The sequence below is a fragment of the Rhamphochromis sp. 'chilingali' genome (genome assembly GCF_963969265.1).
Source record: "Rhamphochromis sp. 'chilingali' genome assembly, chromosome: 13".
NCBI classification, from domain to species: Eukaryota; Metazoa; Chordata; class Actinopteri; order Cichliformes; family Cichlidae; genus Rhamphochromis; species Rhamphochromis sp. 'chilingali'.
In genome coordinates, this window is record NC_137940.1 from 5254242 (window position 1) to 5273515 (window position 19274).

Below are 19274 nucleotides of genomic sequence, written 5' to 3' on the forward strand. Positions count from 1 at the left end.
AGAAGTAAACAGAGTGCATTTTTTGGACAGATTCACTTTTAATGTGTATGTATAATACAATACAGATATATAAAAATACACTCCAAAAATAGAGTCCTTGAAATGTAAAAATGTACAAAATATTGATAAATAAAATTATAAAAATGGAGGCAACTTTGCCTATGGTACAATGTATGAAAAGATCTTTACTGCAGGCTCTGCAGATTTTTTATTTTATTTTAACCTATGTCGGCTCACCTTGAGGTTGGCAAATCTGTCTGTCACTTTTTGGTGATCAAGTCTTTCAAGCAGTTTAACAGTTTCTGTTGTCCCTGTCACTGTTCCCTGTCTGTTTTCTTACCTGGTTCTTCCTGACCTTGTACTTTCTCCTCATGTTCCCCTCTTTCCTCTCTCCCTCTTTTGACTTACAATCATACACAAATAGATTGTATTCAATTAGATGTAAAAAATTACATTAATATGAAAAAACAAATACTATTAAGACCACTAATAAAAAAAAAAGTCCTCTCTCAGTGTACTTTCAACCAAAAGGCAAATAACCAAACCACATGAACATCTAATAAAATATATAAATACTGAAACACTGATCCAACATTATTCTTGATTGACGGATCATTTGATCTTACACTTTTACCTGAATGTTGCTCCTGGGTTTAATCTTGGCACATGCACATATGACAAAATAACCAACTTCTCTCATTCCATTTCAAACAGGACAGTGGTAACAACAGCAGGCTACAGACAATTTTAAGTTTTCGATTTTAAATAGGCTATATAAATTTCAATGGGAGCAACAGGACGGTCAAATGTCGCTGATTTTACTACAGAGCAGGACGGATTGTAGGGTAGCAAACATCGTCGGAAAACACGTTTCCAACACTGCAGGTTACCTGGGTGTAAGGTTTTTCAGCTAAAAAGAAACATGGTCTGACTCCTACTTAACTATATAAAGAGTAACTGAAGGTTAAATGCAGCTAATATGTCCTGTTTTAAGCCAGGCACTTACACCTCCGCTCCGCTGCGTCTCAGCCACCATCGCTCTGGCAGAAAGGGCTAGAGCCAGAGCAGGGGAGAGGCGAGCTGGAACAAACCATTTGGGGGGGGGGGGGTTATCGCCCTTGCTTTAAACCATTCCTTGTTCAATTTAATTTACAACTTTGACGTTTTAGATTGATAAATGTTGATTTGTGTAGAGAAATAAGATTGTAGAGATAAGATCATGATTTTCTTGGCCAGCCTAAGTTTTCCGACTTATATAAAACATCATCCCTTTCATTATTTTTTATTCTAATAGGCACCTGGTAATTTGTGCGACATTTCATCCTAATTTGCTTCGGAATTGTTAAAAGAATTATGACGTCAGTGATCTCAAAAACCAAAACAGTATCAATTCATCCTTGACTGCTAATACATAGAAGAAGTTTGCCTTAAGGGCTCTGTGCCAACTCTCTTTCGTTGGGCATTTGAAAAGGGCAACATCATGGTTTAGGTTAAAATGCATGCTTAGCAACATGCACCACTTTACAAAAAGCTTGTCTGGTAATTAGCCTTTCCACTTCCTCTTAGATTTCTGGAACTCTAACAGAAATTTGTTATCTGATAAGATACTATAGATTTTGTTTTGTTAGGTTACACTGACTGATTTTTTTTAATCGCTTTCTCCAAATGGACATTCATACTCACAAAAAACACTCAAAGAACAAACAGCCACAGCTGAAATCTTCATTTTTTCTGTTGAACAGTGAACTAAAAAAAAATACCTTTTTAGCTATAAAATGAGAATGGGAGTACACAAAGCTCTGCAAGAGTGACTCGTTGCCATATAGTGAGTGCACTGTAAGTGATGGACTGTAAATACTCGCACAGCTTGTTGGTGGAGCTACTGTTCCAGACAGTGCAGGTCCCAGAGGTGCTACTGAAAAAGGATTTTGTTTAATGAATAAAATCCAAAGTGATTCTGACAGGAAAAAAAATCTTACAATGGCAACTCAATTTGAGTTGATGCAAGGTCTGTCTTGCAAAAATATCTGCACATGATTGCTAATAGCAATCATTACCAAGGGCTAATACCAAGACCCATTAAATCTGTCTGTGTTTCCATAATACTATTTTATTTGGTCTGGGAACCGGCGGTGATTGGTGGGCAGCATGTGAGAAAGGTTCAAATGATAATGAATACAGATCAGACTATTATACCTTAGTGTAAGAAATTAATAGGAACTAGCGCATTTTTGGGCCTGGTAAACTTGGTGAAAAAATTATACATAGTGAGCAGTAAATGTAAGTTCATTTTAATCTGACTGAATTGAACTTTAAGTTAGCTCTTGCAAGGTGTGAGCTTTCACACACTGCCAACAGCTGATATGGGTATTTGTGTGATGTGATTTCTAATTGTATAATAATTAACTTTGGTCTACTTGAGAGATTCATAAAAGATCTTATAGGTGGAAATCTGGCATGGAGAATTTTGTATATGTTTGTGGTTTCTTAAAAAGAAAATGCTCTGGGGTTGTGGTTGAACTAAAATGGAACACAGTCAGATCTTCCAGACTGTAGGACCTCAAATCTATTTTTAATAATAATGCATAAAAATAACCAATAAAAGGGACCATGAGACATAATAAACATCCAGCATATTGCACAGGCATTAATGATAGCATATGAAGTCAGATGGACTGACCAGAGCAGATGCACTAACCACAGAACAATCATATTTCAAAGCTAGATCTGGGGTCACATTTTTCTAAAAAGAGACAAGAAAGGTTTTGCAGTTGCTATGCTGACAATCCTGAAGGTGTAACACTTGCTAGCAGTCTTGTCTTTAATGGGTTCCCTTAGACTTCATATCTATCAAGAGACAAAGCTTGACTCAGAAGTATTGGTGAACTTAAAAGCAAACTGACAACTTTAGTGCTAGCCACAATAGAAAGTTAGACATGATGGATGCTTTTTTATAACTAATAGAATAGATAATTGTAGCATTATCCTTTCTAGTCCACCAAAGAATACGATATACTGGTTGTGATTCATTCAGAATTGTGAAAGTAAAGAGTAATACACAAATTGAAAGTGCATATTAAACCTATTTGTCCTTTAGAATTTTAACTATTAAAAGTTGCATTATTTTATTAGCTAACATAAGTAATAAAATAATGCAAAAAATGTATATGGAATTGCAACAGACTGCCAAGAAGGCTAGAGAAACTGCAGACTGTGTGTTTACTCTGATTTTTATATAATATCTATAATTATGTGCTTTTTGTATGTGGTTATAAATATTATCATTGTAAATTAAATTATTCTGTTTTGTATCAACAGTTATATTTTGTTGTAGCTTACTTTAGCCCTGCGACAGACTGGCAACCTGTCCAGGATGTACCCTCACCTCCTAACATATGGTAGCTGGGACAGGCTCCAGCCCCCCCACAACCCTGATAAGTATAAGTGGAACAGACTCAACGGCTGGTTGGGTAGATTATTTACTGTAGTCAGTTTTGCTTATATTATTGGATATTATTAGTTTAATTTGTACTGTTCATTTCATTTATTTTAATTTAAACCTGCAATACCTACAATAGATCATTTCTGGCCCTCTACCCATTTGAAATTGTGCCACAGGCACATAGAACAATTCCAGTCTCATTACTGCAATGAAAGAAAAAAAATATAGACAAGCAATTCAAATGCTGATGCTGTCATTTTTTCTGAAGCTGCTACAAAGAACAACACAATAATTTGATAATAAAGAGTTAAAGCAAAACCTTTAAATCTTTATCCCACTTTAACTACTCGTTATTAGGGTGTCACTAAATGTTTACACTGACTGATAAATTCATTTTACAGTTAATGCAATATGGAGACAGACCTGTATTGCACTTTCTCAGAAGAACTTTTAGCAACATGTTCTTCAGGGTTTCACTCTAATGTACCCAGGGATTTAAGTGTAATCACACCGAATGTTTAGTTCTCTCTGCTGCCGTGATTAAGACCAGGGCCTGTGTGTGTGTGCGGGTGCATCTGAGTGTGTTCCATGGGGCTCCATGGTGCTGCTGTGAGAGCGCTGACCTCACCCCTTGCACATATGTTCAGAGAGAAATCTCTTTCCTAGGCTGGGCAAATGCACTTTGAATGTTTTAAACGTCTGTGAATTTGAAACACAAGTGATAGAAACATGTATGTTGCAAATGATTATTATTACTAACTATGGCATTCTCCAAAACAATCGTGTTTTTATAAGCTATTCAACAAATATTATTGTTATATTTGCTAAACAGCTGCTTAAGATCCTCAAGTATATTAGGTTTGGATCAACCTTGTGTGCTGTGTCAGGCAATGTAATTACTTAGCTGGAACAGCTGTAATTGTGTAGCATCTTGAGGAAACTCTTTGCACCTAGGACTGCCTGCATTCTGCAAAGATCTACAGTGAGAGCCATTGCAACTGTAATTGTAAATGTAAATGTCATCATCTCTTTCCACTGACTTAATGTAAAGAGATTAATTAATCATCTCTTTCTGTAGTGGGTTCCTATTCTAGTGACGCTCACTTATATCTTTCTTCTGTGTGGAAGAAGGAAGGAAGATGCCTTGTTCTATAAGATCTTTAAACTTCTAAATCAACACACCTTTTTTAGAGCAAAGGTCTGGGCACTTTCCCTTTTTCCTCTAAACCAGACTCTAAGAAGAACTGGGAGATACACATATGTTTTATCGCCTTAAAAAAAATCCATCCACTGGGCCTATCTGTCCTGTCCAGAAATTCAGTTACATCTCTTTTGATGTCTTTCAAATAACTGTTAAAGTGCGAAATCATACATTGTGGTACTTGGACAGGGAGTTCTTAGCTCTGGAAATTACAAAAAAAATGAGAAAGTAGGATGTGCTTTAGTTGATGAAAACCAGTGCACGCCACTGAATGTGCAATAGCATTACATATTTCACTCGGTGGAATCCTGATTTTTATTAAATTGTACCACATGTCAGATACCTGCACTTGGAATTTCACCACATTTATAGGTGACAGTATGAACTATTTTCTCTGGGACTAAATGTGACAAAGCAACTGGCGTATACTGGTACATACTGTAAAAGAGTACATATTTAGAATTGCTAGAAATGGACTGCATCCCTCATTCCACTTGCATACAGTCACAGTCCCAAAAGAAATACAGGCTATAAAGTTAGTTTATGAACACTGAAAGTGGGCTGTAATGTGTTTTCCCCCCCTTTCCCCCAAATTTTGATGTTCCATCCATCCATTTGCTTCCGCTTATCCTTTTCAGGGTCGCAGGGGGGCGCTGGAGCCTATCCCAGCTGTCATAGGGCGAGAGGCGGGGTACACCCTGGACAGGTCGCCAGTCTGTCGCAGGGCTAACACACAGGGACAGACAACCATTCACACTCACATTCACTCGCACATTCACACCTAGTGGCAATTTGGATTATCCAATTAACCTATCCCCACAAGTTGCATGTCTTTGGACAGTGGCAGGAAGCCGGAGTACCCGGAGAGAACCCACGCAAACACGGGGAGAACATGCAAACTCCTCACAGAAAGACCCCGGCCTGATGTTGGAATTGAACTCAGGACCTTCTTGCTGTGCGGCAACAGTGCTAACCACCGTGCCACCGTGCTATAAAATGAGAATGGGAGTACACAAAGCTCTGCAAGAGTGACTCGTTGCCATATAGTGAGTGCACTGTAAGTGATGGATTGTAAATACTCGTACAGCTTGTTGGTGGAGCTACTTTTCCAGACAGTGATGTTATTTTCTAAAATAATAATTATAATTATAATTATTTTATCCAGGTTGAAAATATTTGAAATATTCAAGCAGTTAAGTGATCAGAGTTCAGATTTAGTCTGATGCTGAAAAAACTCTGAAGTGCGCAGTTATCTAAATCCACAGATAATAACAATATACACTATATAAATACTATACTATGTAATGTTTATGGTTTATCCTGAATACTCCACCACATTGGCACATGGTGGGAAGTGATCTTCAATTAACCTGTCAATCAAATGTAGTTATTTTAGGTCAGAATTAATTTCTTCCATCAGTCCAAGGTGAAAGGTCTCATTTTGCTATTACTTTCTCAAAAGTCTTCATATGTGGAGCAATTTAAATCTAACAGGCTTAATAAGGGACACTGAGGACCGCAGAACCTGGAAACTGACAGACCAACGCACAATCTCAAAGCTTATGGTGCTGAAACTGTAATTAATTGAGAATAATTATTGCTTTCAAAGGCTGAATTATGTTAGAAAAGCAGTTTCAGAACCTTCTGAATGACTTGGTAAGAGGCTGGTTAAGCTTCATTTGAATATTTTTAAGGTGTAAAAAAAACCCCAAAATAATCTTGAAAATCTTCATTCATACAACTTGGAAATGAGCTACAGAAAAGAGTCACCCTTAAAAACAGATCTAATATAGATCATATTTGCTTTTAAAATTCTCCAGTGGTCAGAAGCAAGCAAACAGTTGCAAAAGACATTTGTTAATAAATAATTATATTAAAAGAAAAGCTTTTTCCGAAAAGCAAGCAGCTGAAATGGTCAACATGCAATTTTATTATTTATTTTTTTTGCTTAAAGAAAATAAAACATAAAAAAATAATACAATCAATACTTGCTTCAGGAAATCATTCCATTATACAGTTTGGCTTCCAAGAGTCAATGATGCAGTACACATGGTATAAATAACATGATGAACCCTTTTTCTAAAAGACGAATATGCATGTTTCACATGATATTAATATATACATGAGCTGTTCATGAAAAGCTAATCCATGCTGGTCAGGTATTGGGGAAACATATTTATTTTCATTCTACTCACTATTAACCAGATTTATAGATGATATATAAGCTCACACTGAAGGTCAGTATAAGAATGCTGTTATGGAAAAACAGAAACAACCTTTTGACTTAGGCTTAGCAGGCCATAAATGAAATGTGTTGTGCTCATTCCCAGCTCCATATTTTTATTCTTAGATTCTACTAGAGTTGCTTTGCATTATTCACAGTTATTCTAGTTCTTTTTGCAGCCAAGGGCAGACAAAACTACGTGAAACTGTCTGAAACTGCGTGTTTGAAGCTTTCTGACGCCTGAGCATAAGTCTTCAGAGGTTTGCTGATACACTGACCTCAATATTTGAACTTTTGACCATCTTCAACATGGATGCCCAACAATATAAAATTGTAATTTTGTAATACCAAAGCTCATATACTATCACAGAACCTAATAAAATAAAAGCAAAATACATTCTGAATGCGACCTTGTCTCATTTAAAACAACTGTTTAAATATATTATTAGTATTTGGCAGCACACAATTGGTCATTTCTATACAGAGTTTCTGGTCGAGCCCTCAAAAGCTGTGGGAACACTTATATTATTAAGCACTAAAGGAAATGCCAAACTATGGCATGACCTCGATTAAGATGCAGATCTGCAAGCAGTGGGGAATTCTCTATTTTCTATTACCTCTAATAAATATTCAAATGAATGGCCTAAAGAATATATTGGAATTGCAGAAAAAAATATTGACTGAAGGTTGAAAAGGCAAGGTGTACTTCATTTGAAACATTACTTTGTGCAAGAAAGTATTGTAATCCAGACTGAAGAACAAAAACAGACAAAAAAAAAGAAGAAGAAACTAGTCATTGATGTGTCAACTACGCAAAAACAGTTATTTCCTGTGGATAATAACACATAATGGGAAAAAAGTAGAAATTAAAAATCACTTTGCTTATTAAAAAAAATAAAATGAAGATGATTCAGGTCAGTTCACAGACTATTACTCATAAACTGTTCAATTAGTCATCGCTCTAGATACTGGTCAGAGACACCCTGATGATCACAGGCTACTAAGAAAAAATGTTTATCCCCCAACCAGCGGTGGGTGGTTGCTGATGGCCATCGCTGGGTGGAATTAATCATAAAACAGGTACTGTGCCAAAACCCTCTTTGTGCATGCTTTATTAGCCACCTTCAAAGTAAAAGTTGTGCCTTATCACTTGATTCAAAACGGTGCAACTTTTTTAGCACACACAGCAATGTCCACCAACCATTCACCAACTGGCAGGCACTCTCTAGGCTTGTGTGACTGAGGCCTAGGATCTGCTAATGTTAGTAGTTTGTCAAAGAATCAAGCATCACACAGCCTGATATTGGAATTCTTACTCAATCCACTTTAGGAACACCAAAGTCAGCATTTTATCCTGTGGGAAATATGACAGTCTGCTATGCTGAAAATGATCATTTGGTAGTTTGAAAGATGTTTCTTTGAATACCAAAAGTCAGTGCAATGGCAAATAATTTAAATTCTTACTCTGTAAGTCACAATGGTTGCAAAATTTAAGGTCAGCCCATTCACATCTAGCCACTGCTTGGCTACAAATGTTTCTATTCTTTAAACTTATATAGCCTTCAGTCTCTAAAGTCAAATTATATACTCTGGGTGAAATGAATGTGATAAGACGACACAAGGTTTTGAACATAATCTTTTGAGTAATTACAAAAGTCCGCCAATATTCAAACTTCTCAAGGTTTGCATGTGTATATACTTATGTAGATTAGGTGACCTAAGACTGAATAAGCAACCTTTTCGCAGATCAGAGAAAATGTATCAGTCAATGCCATGCTGGTCATGTGACTCTACAAATAAAAGAAACATTCTCATATAGTGAAAGACAAACAGTACCATTATGCCAAAGGTGTACTGCAGTTGTGCCACAACAAATACAAGCATTTTTCATTTTCATCATATTTTCTCACATAACATCTATGGGAGTTATATGTATGTAAACATGTTTACATCATGTCCGCAGCACTTTAAACCATTAAGAAATTATTGTTATATCACGGGAAGTGAGGTATTACAAGTTTAGAGGCACTTTGCCAGTGAGTAAACAGGATCGTCTCCTCATTTTAAACATCTACCTCTAATAATCTGACAACATTTTCACTTGACGATTTGAAAGTCACTCAGGATGGACATTTTTTGTCAAGATAATGTTTTGATCTGTAAATGGTGCTTGTCACATCGCTTTTTGCACTCTGTATGTGAGATTTAAATTAAAAATGCAGCCTGTCTCCCAAATGTGCCCACTTTGAATTAACGAGTATGTCCACTCTCAGTTCATGAGTATGTGTTTTTCCTCATTTATTTGAGTATACACTGATCAACCATCATTAAAACCACTGACAAGTAAAGTGAATAACATTGATTATCTTGTTACAGTGGCACCTGTCAAGGGGTGGAATATATTTGGCAGCGAGTGCACAGTCATTTCTTGAAACTGATGTGTTGAAGCACGAAAAATGGACAAGCATAATGACCTGATCGACTTTGACAAGAGCCTAATTGTGATGGCTAGACAGCTGGGTCAGAGAATTTCCAAAAAGGGAGGTCTTGTGGGGTTTTTCTGAAATGGAGCAGTTAGCATATACCAAAGTGGTTTGCACAAGAACGACTTTTGAAGGTTTGACAGGGTCATGAACAGTCAAGGCTCATTAATGTGTATGAGAAATAAACATTGTGGGTCATTCTTACTTGTCTTATTGACCAGTTAGTGTTTTACACTGAGGGCCTCACACAGACAAGATCAAACAGGGCGCTTTTTATTTATTAATACTTTGCTCTTTCTTCTATAAACTCGCACTCATACTGTTTCGGGTTCAGCATCTACCCAAGATCATCTACCCGCTTAGGCACTGAAGAGATTGGGGATCAGCCCAGCTGTAAACTGCTGAAAATATACACTGACTAAGACATGAAGGTGTCATTGCTGCAGAGTTTGTAGACTCATGTGGAGGGTTAGAAGTTGAGGACAGATGGAAAAAAAGGGGTAAACAGGAAAACACCAGGTAAACAGGCACTGTGACTCTGGAATGACAGGATTAGATACATACTAGTAAAGTAAAAGAGGAAATAAATAACAATAACTAAAGAGGGAAACACAGACACAAGAAAACACTTGACACAGGGGGAAGACATAGTAGGGCAGAAAAAAGGAACCACAGAGAAAAATACTACTAAAATATGAGTGAAAGCTCAAAAGTGAAGAAATGACTGATAACTACAAACCTAGCAATAACACTGAGAACAGAAGATTTTCTTTTATAACATTAATAACCAAAAACTACAAAGATAAAACAAAACCTCAAATCTCACAAAATAAACCCACAGACCATGACCCTGCCTCAAAGTGTTGACTTCTCCTCCAAAATTCCCTAAACCATAATCCAGAAGTGCATCTATGGAATGTGCATCTATGGAAGTTAAGCCCAGAACCTACAGCATAAATGGCTTAAAGGTGGAACTGGACAAAAAAGGGACTGTTTTAGCACTATAAGGGGGCTACAAAGTAAATTGCAAGCAGTTTTAATGTTTTACAAGTCTGGAGCCAGAACCATGTTTTCTACCATTGTGAGTTTAAATTTTTAGTTTTGTTTTTCTATTATATATTTTCTGCTTTGTTTGTTCTGGTCATTTCGAGTTTTCTACTCTAGCTTATTTCTCCTCATGATTTTATTCTCAGTTTTGTAATTTAGTATTCTAAGTTTCAGTGTTCTTTCCTGCTTGTGTGCCCAACATTTGGTCTGTTTCATTTTTGGTAGCGCTTGTCCTTGTGTGTGTTGTGTTTAGTTTTGGTTCCCCTGCTTTCTTATTTGTGATTAGTTTCAGCCATGTAGCCCAGTTTCCCATTCCCCTAATTACATCATGTGTCTATTTAAAGCCTCAGTTTGTTTTTTGTGTTATCATACTGTTGCCAGCTGTTTTTTCTCCCTGATTATGTTTCTGTTCTTTTATATTGACTTTTGTTTGGACCTTTATTAAAGTAAAAATGCACCATTAAAGGTGCATTTTTACTTTATTCAGTTTGTATCCCGTATCTGCCTTTGTTTCTTAATTTACCCTCACTTGAGAGGATTATTAATTTAGCTTTTATCAGTCTCATATAATTCAGCTTTTTAGCCAAGAACTTTTCTTAAAATGAAAAAAATATTCATAGACTGGTGAATGACAAATATTTTAGTCGTGTTTAAGGGCTTTGATTGATGTCACTTCCAAACCGACACAGTGTTAGCATTAATAAGGCTAAGATAAATCAGGGATTTATCTAAAAAAGCATGCTTACCATCAGTATGATAGTAAGTAAGTGTTGAAATTGCTGTAATGGTTACTTTCAGGGGTCGTGATGACATATTTACACTTAGTGGTGCCTTACGTAATTATACCTTTTCAGCATCTGGCAAGAAAGTGTTTAAATTCACCTCCCCTTTAGAACGCTTCCTAGCTGCATTTGCATTTAGGTTTTTTTCCTATTGCAGAACGGTCCCAACCACACATGCACTAAGATAATGTGAATGTTTGGGATTTTTTTTTTTCATTTCTCTCAGCCTTTAAATTCTCTGTAGCCGTTTTCCTGACTGACCTAGTACATGACTAAGTGGACTGCTAACATCAGCAGTTACCAGGCCACAAAAACTCCACATGCCACTTTAAAGGGACAGGAAACAGCACAATATCAGCCATGCCAGGTATCAGTCAAAGTCAAACTTAAAAAAAAAAAATTATACTGATACTGTTTAGACTGTGTGACAATAACCCCACTATAAGTTCATTACCTACTTAAGAATTAAGATCTAATATAGAGGAGGAATTGCTATTCTCTGCACATCATCTGACTCACTCACCTGCTGGCTTAGCTCTCCCCAATATCCTATTCTCTAATAAAAATAGAATATAGTTTCTTGGTCCTTTTTTTTCTCAGTTGCTGCAAAGAATATTTCTTATTTCGTCCAAGGTCCAAGAGCTTTATTTATGCTGCACCACCATACACAATTGAACAGGAGTGAAACTAAAAAATATAAACAAATAAACACAATAACGATGATGGAAAAAAACATTATATAGCACAACTCCATATGCAGCTGTTTGATAATGTTAAAGTTTATAGCTGGTACTAGAGAGAAGTGAAGCTAGAATATATCAAATATAAGAATAAAAATGCAAATATGAAAGCTCCTTTAAATTCAGTCAATAACCTGCAACTAGTCAAGTAGAGCAATAAAAGACAAACACGTGTTTATATACCACAACATCCTTTGTATACATGAGATGTGTTTACACTAGCAAGAAACTAAGACACAATCTTACTTTATAGTCTGTGGCTAACAAATACGTATAGGCAGTGTGTTTGAAGGCTTAAACAAGAACAGTGATTGTAACAGATAGTTACAGGGACCCATCAGCAAATGTGAAGCTGCTTACCTCACCTACAGTAGTTGACTTCATTTTCTGGATCAAAGTGCGGTCCAGTAGTGGGCACTATGTATTCACTATGTTTCAGCAGCAAAAGTAGCATTTTCTATTTGATGTTCCAAAACAAACATTAAATAATAAGAGCAGCGGATGTAGTTTTCCGTCATTCTATTGTTATTGTAGGGTCTTTACCTTACAATAAAAAGCAGCTTGAGGCAACTGTTGTTGTGATCTGGCAACATCTGCCTTGCCTTTCTAACTTTTTTTTCTCCAAACCACTCAACCCGAGTTGTCCTTCTAGTATACTTATTTCCACGTCACCAAGCATCTTCAATTCTACCTTCTCCAGCTCTGTCACTCATCTTTTGTCAATCCCCCATCCTGTACATTATAGCACTACCAGGCTTGATGCCATTTTTCAATCACATATTTGTGACAACTCCACCCTTTCTAGCTCCCCCCCCCCTTTCATACACATGTATTCTGTCTTTTTTCTACTGACATTCATTCCTCTTCTTTCCTCCACCACCTCTTCAAGCTCTCGCCTACCTCCCCCTACTTTCACTACAGATCAAAATGTCATCTGCAAATATCTTAACCCATGGACTCCCTGCTTGACTTCATGTGTCAACTTATCACCATTGCAAACAAGAAGGAGCTCAGAGCCAGTTTCTGATGAAATCCCACCTTGACCACATCTTTCACTCCTACCACACATCTCACCACTGTCTTGCTGTCCTCATGCATGTCCTGCACCACCCTCTGATACCTCTCTGCCACTCATGACTCCCTCATGCAGTACCACAGTTTCTCTAGAAAAACATTTCCTCCTATCTAATACTCTACATTTACTAATTCAGTTCAATTCCTCTATCCCTCCTCCTCCTATTTAAATGAAATTAAGAAAAAAAATTTTTTTGCATTAACAATAATATCTACGTATACCACATCCTCAATATGGAGACCATCCCTTACAACTGTACAGAATTCTGGCTTGCACCTATAATGTGGGCACAGATGGTGTCGCTTCTCTTCAGCTTTATTAGTTGTCTTATGTTGCACAGGAAACACATTAACAGAGGAGTTGTCTGGTGTTTTTCTGATCGTAGTCCCCCCAAGGCCTGTGTCTGTATCCTTTTGCTCTCATTACTGTGCCATCAGTGCCTCATCATCGGCACAGGCTTCCAACCCCCTGTAAACCAAAGAACCCAAACCATATAAATTACCTATTAAATATGTAACACTTCCTAAAAGCAGTGTGGTTTATGGATTATTTAAAGGACTATATAGGTTTTATAAAATAAGTATTGTGGTCTTTGTATTATTGTATGTATTTTCAATAACTAATAAAATATGGGCTACCAACTGATCTGTGTTTACACAGATGTGGATAGAAAACAATATTCCATTTAAACATAAACAGACAGGAGGACAAAACAAAAGAAAAGCAAAGGACAATGGACTCACCGCCTGAAGCTGGGTGCACAGGAACTACTCAATTACTTGAAAACCTGACACTTTGTTGGCACTGCTAAGCTTGTAAGTAGCTATAGTGATGTCCACTTTAACTCAGGAAGGGCAATTTTATTGACACAGTATTGGCAAAAACGAAGAAAGCAGCCTGCAGTACGGTGTACATTTTAGGACATCGTCAGGTATCAGACAAAAAATTGTCAGGTGTCAGTTGTCAAAAAAAAAATTGTCAGGTATCAGAAAAAAAATTGTCAGGTGTCAGTTGTCAAAAAAAAAATTGTCAGGTATCAGAAAAAAAATTGTCAATGGAAAACCAGCATACTCTTGGGGAATGTAACAAAAACCAAACATAGTGCCAAAACATGATTAAATCATATGTACAAGTGGCCACTTTTCTGTTTCTTTCTTTTCAGATTTTCCAGGAAGGTTCTATGGCTAAAGGTGGGCACATCCAACCGCAAGCAAAACTTTGTGGCCAGATACTTCTTTGAGGCTGTTCAAGAACAGGGTGGTATGCAATATACTAAAAAAAGGGGGGTTAAAAAAGATTACATTTTGTTAATAAATTTATTTTTTCATCATTCACTAATTATCTTCAGTTTGTGTCTTTAGGCTGTCCTCAAATGATTCGGGGGGACAGAGGAAAGGAGAAACTTGTTGTGGGTCAAATGCAGATGGCATTTCACATGCGAGATCTTGGGAATCAGGCATGGAGGTGCTTCAGAATGGGGACATCAGTGCACAACCAGGTATGTCTTTAAGCTGGTAAATGACTATTTCTAAAGTAACAACCTGACAACAAAACTGATAATGTCATGTTTCTGTTGTTTAGAGAGCTGAATGTTTCAACAGTATTTTAAAGCGGACATGGATTAAGAAATGGCTGACAACATTTGAGGTAAAGCAAATCTTTCACCTGTAAAACCTATTAACAAAGAGTAGCCATCCAAATTTCGTTAAACATACGATGGATTAGTTTATCTGAAAACACAAGGCCAGAATCTGTGTTTATGTACATCTGTACCTTTTCACTAATGAAATTCTCACCTTCACAACTTATGTCTTTTTCAAAACAACATGCGTAGGCCATGATGGAGTCTGGGATCCTTGAACTGGACAATCCTGTGCACATGTAAGTCAATATTTTTAGACATGAAAAATAATCAAGCAGCAGTATGAAAGTATGTGGTCTAGGAATGCCTTTGTTTTTTGAGTACTGATTAAAATTTAGCTTTTACTTATTCTACCTCAAAGAAGCAGATGAACATATTAATTTTTTAATTCTCCTTTTTCATAGCAACTGCTTGCAGTACTCACACTTGCCACTGCTTCAAAGAGACTTAAAAACAGAGCAAACAGTTTGGAACACCCATGACATCCGCAAGCAACGCAATGCACCTGGTCCATTTGGGAAACCCGACCTTCTGTTTACCTCACCACCTCCTGGTATGTCATTTGAAAGCCTGTGGGGTTTTATTTTTTTGTTTGTTTTTTAACTTTCATTAGTTTACTTTTACTTTGATATAGCACTCTTCACAGGATAAAAACCACAAAGTGGCTTCACAATAATATAAAACAGATAAACATAAAACAGCACAATCGAACATACAGAATAAATGCAATCAAGGAAACGTAATGATGGAGGCAGAGCATTCCATGACCTGGGAGCCACCGCTTTGGAAGATCTATTGCCTCTGGTCTTCTGGTGGGACTACTAACAGCCATTGATTAGATGATCACAGGCTGGGAGAGGGAGCGTGGGGTTCTATAAGATCAGAAATTAAGGCAGGAGCTTCACGATTCGGAGCATTGAAAGTCATTACTAAAATTTTAAAATGAATTTTCTAAAATATACTGGAAGCCAGTGTAATGAGCGTAAAACTGTTATAATGTGCTTTCTCTTTTGTGTCTTCCGAAGAAGCCTACTTGTAGTACAATAAGAGATTTCTGAATTTCTACTGTCAATACTAAAATGGCTTCATATTGACACCTTTAACTAAAAATTTATCTAAATGTTTGAGTGATATTTCCATCTTTAAGTTTCTGTAATAACATCTGTAAACACTGACTGCTTCTTATACAGGTTCTAGAACAGCTTTGTCATTATTCATTTATTTTTAACATTCAAAGTGAACATCTTTTCAATATTGTCTTTCATTCGCAGGATATGGCAATGTGCTGCACATTGTTGACCCAGACCTTTTAGACTATGCCAAGCAATTAATCTGTGAGAGGGAAGAGCCTTCACTGGTAGCAAACCAGGAATTCAGAGACATGTGCCAGAACATTTTAGAAAACAGCCAGTTTCCCTGCACACCTGATGGTTGCCTTGCTGCATACCTCATGCTAGTCCAAGAGCTCACAACTGCCATGAACAGAAATGCAGTTCCTACACTTTCTACGTTTGCCGAGGCAAATGACATATACATCTTTCTGAAGAGAGAGAGGATGGAAGGTGCACCAGTAAACATTTCCAATGACCAATAAAATCATACAACAGTGTTTGTTAACATTTATTTATCCTTGTTTAAAATCAACAGGTAATTTGAAAACTGTCTGACCAACAAAATGTACAATAAAATGTTGAAATACAATTGACAAGGTGCCATCTTTCATAATGATTCAGTGTTTCATTTACCACAACTTTTGTTAACAATAATGTAGAACATAATTCACATTGAAAGACTTTTGAACTGCAGACTGTAGCAACATTACCACTTGTAGCCATATCGGCTCGTAAGATCAAGGCCTGACTTGAGAAACTTAACAACATCAGATGCGGAAGGCCTTGAGTCTGGGTCATAGCTCACCAAACCACCAAGAAAACTGTTTTTGTCACTGAGATGTGATAGGGCATGTGGTGGGGTTTTGGTGGCCATTAGTGCAGCCAGTTCTCTTTGTTTTTTAACCATCCACGGAGCGGAACCCGTCAGGATCTCCAGATATGTGGCTCCGAGGGACCACATGTCTGTCTGGAACGAGGCCTCTTCAAACATCAGTATGCATTCAGGGGCCATGTAAAGATATGTGCCACCAGCTGGACCAGTAGCCTGGGCAGTGAACTTACTCCCTTGACGAAGCATCACAGTGTCTCTTATGTTTGCCATGCCCCAGTCTGTCAGGACTGCCTTCTTAGAAGGGTGGTGAACCTATAAGGTATACATATGAGAACTTACCAGGTTGTCTAAAATTTCACAAATGTTATCAAAAATGTCATTCCAAAGACCACAGCTCATAATTGGGGGGAAAAAAAACCCCTCAAAGCTTTTAGCACCCAGATCACCCAATCACTGCAGATTTATTCTGAGATTGTTTATTATACCCAACATTAAAATTAACAGATTGGTTAATGATCCAACCCGGTTTTATAGTCCTGTGCATTTTTTAATCCCCATTCCACTTAAGCAAGTGGTACAGACTAATAAAATAATAGAAACTTTCAGTTTGTAAAGCCTAAACTTACAACATGTTTGGGAATTTTGTAGGTGTGCAAGAACCAACATATTAAAGAAAAATTGGACTATTAAATAAACAATGTAAGGCTTCTTACTTAAAAATCCTTTATATGAATATGCCAGAAAAGTTTCTCATTGTTCAAATGTAGTGTTTAATAGACTGAAGAGAATAAAGTTAAATAAATAATATACTATTTTTATTTTGATCTTCAAAAACAAAGTGGAGAAAAAGAAAAATACAATATGGCTTACCATGACATTTGCTGGCTTTATATCCTGGTGAATGATTCTCTGTGCATGGATGTACTCTACTGCCATGGATAAGTCCAGTGATATGAAACCGGCATCATCCCCTTCAAGCTATCAAGACAATAGATAATATTAATAAAACAATGCATAGCCAGGTGTGACAATCTAACATGTCTACCACTGGAAATGTATTACTTCAAATAGGATTAGTATTCAAATGCAACTGCTCGTAAGCTTTCAGCTTGTCCATTTGCTGAAATGTATACAAAACAATTACTGAACAGTTTAAATTTGAATCACGTTTCACCACTGTCGCTAGCTAGAATGAATTAGCCAGACAAAAATAGTACTGATTTGGTTTCGTACAAAACTGGCTTTCCGTCTCTGATATGTAACTTTCACAACATAACTGCAACTTAATATAACACAACTGTGGCAAAAATATGAACAAAAGGGAGAAAAAGTTAAACTTACCTTGTGTCGTTAGGAGCCTGAACCACAGTAAAACTCCGGTGAGGTCAATGACCTTACGCTCTCTCACGGTCACACGTTGATGACGTATTTGGAAATCAATTCGGGTGGGACATGACAACAGCGCCACCTGCAGGAAGATTTTCTTTCTGGTACCTTGTGTTCTGATACCTGACAATTTTTTTTTTGACAACTGACACCTGACAATTTTTTTTCTGATACCTGACAACTTTTTTTCTGATACCTGACTTTTTTTTTTTGACAACTGACACCTGACAATTTTTTTTCTGATACCTGACATTTTTTTTTCTGACACCTGACAATTTTTTTTCTGATACCTGACATTTTTTTTTTCTGACACCTGACAATTTTTTTTCTGACACCTGACAATTTTTTTTCTGACACCTGACAATTTTTTTTCTGATACCTGACATTTTTTTTTTTCTGACACCTGACAATTTTTTTTCTGACACCTGACAATTTTTTTTCTGATACCTGACTTTTTTTTTTTTTTGACAACTGACACCTGACAATTTTTTTTCTGACACCTGACAATTTTTTTTCTGATACCTGTCTTTTTTTTTTTTTTTTGACAACTGACACCTGACAATTTTTTGTCTGATACCTGACAATTTTTTTTTTGACAACTGACACCTGACAATTTTTTTTCTGATACCTGACAATTTTTTTTTTGACAACTGACAATTTTTTTTTTGACAACTGACACCTGACAATTTTTTGTCTGATACCTGACGATGTCCTAAAATGTACACCGTACTGCAGATTAGTACTAAATTAGTTTGAGTGAAACAGCCCACAGAGTCACTATCACAAGTGTGACACAATATGCAGTGAGTCAGGATGAGTTAACTAAACCACCCTCAATGCACAGGCAGAAACGACCCTGACTTTCCTAACTTTGTTTGAGAGGTTTTTTTTTCGAAGTTTTGACTACCCTGAAAACAGCTCATGATAGACTCAGTATTGACTTTCTCTGAATTCATTATGAACCACAACACAGGGACAACTGAACACAGAGGCCAAACCACAACTGAAACTGCAAGCAACTGAAACCAAAAAACTAAGATGTTTCATTGACATATGGTTACACCTTACAGAATTCAAACACTGCTAAACTTTTTCATGATAGCTGTACAGTAATGAAAATCTGGTCTTATTCCAGATGGCCCACACAAGGCAAGCGTTCTCCTGAACATAAGGATACCAGTCTTTAATGAGACATCTGCTTTACCTTTAAAATAAATCACCCAGGCTTTGAACATCACCAATAAGTTAAGCAGTTGGCAAAACATGATGTAGAATTTATTTTTGCCGTTCTAAAAATCCATTTATCCA

General features: G+C 36.8%; 1 protein-coding gene and 1 long non-coding RNA gene across 2 annotated transcripts in view; one reads left to right on the forward strand and one right to left on the reverse strand.

Moving 5' to 3' along the window:
- Positions 1–16242, forward strand: part of LOC308408293 (uncharacterized protein) — a 36470-nt gene extending 20228 nt beyond the window's left edge. The window contains exons 3-8 of the mRNA XM_080900495.1: positions 14157–14254; positions 14356–14492; positions 14576–14641; positions 14829–14875; positions 15041–15189; positions 15908–16242. Coding sequence (XP_080756621.1) covers positions 14157–14254; positions 14356–14492; positions 14576–14641; positions 14829–14875; positions 15041–15189; positions 15908–16230 — 820 coding nt within the window. The 3' untranslated portion in view covers positions 16231–16242. The remainder of the gene's footprint in view (positions 1–14156; positions 14255–14355; positions 14493–14575; positions 14642–14828; positions 14876–15040; positions 15190–15907) is intronic.
- Position 16243: 1 nt separating this feature from the next.
- On the reverse strand, positions 16244–18384 carry LOC308408294. Its single transcript, XR_013973779.1, has 5 exons — positions 18370–18384; positions 18235–18279; positions 17922–18118; positions 17451–17558; positions 16244–16892 (listed from the first exon to the last, which is right to left on the reverse strand). It is a non-coding gene; the product is annotated as an uncharacterized lncRNA (long non-coding RNA).
- Positions 18385–19274: the final 890 nt, after the last annotated feature.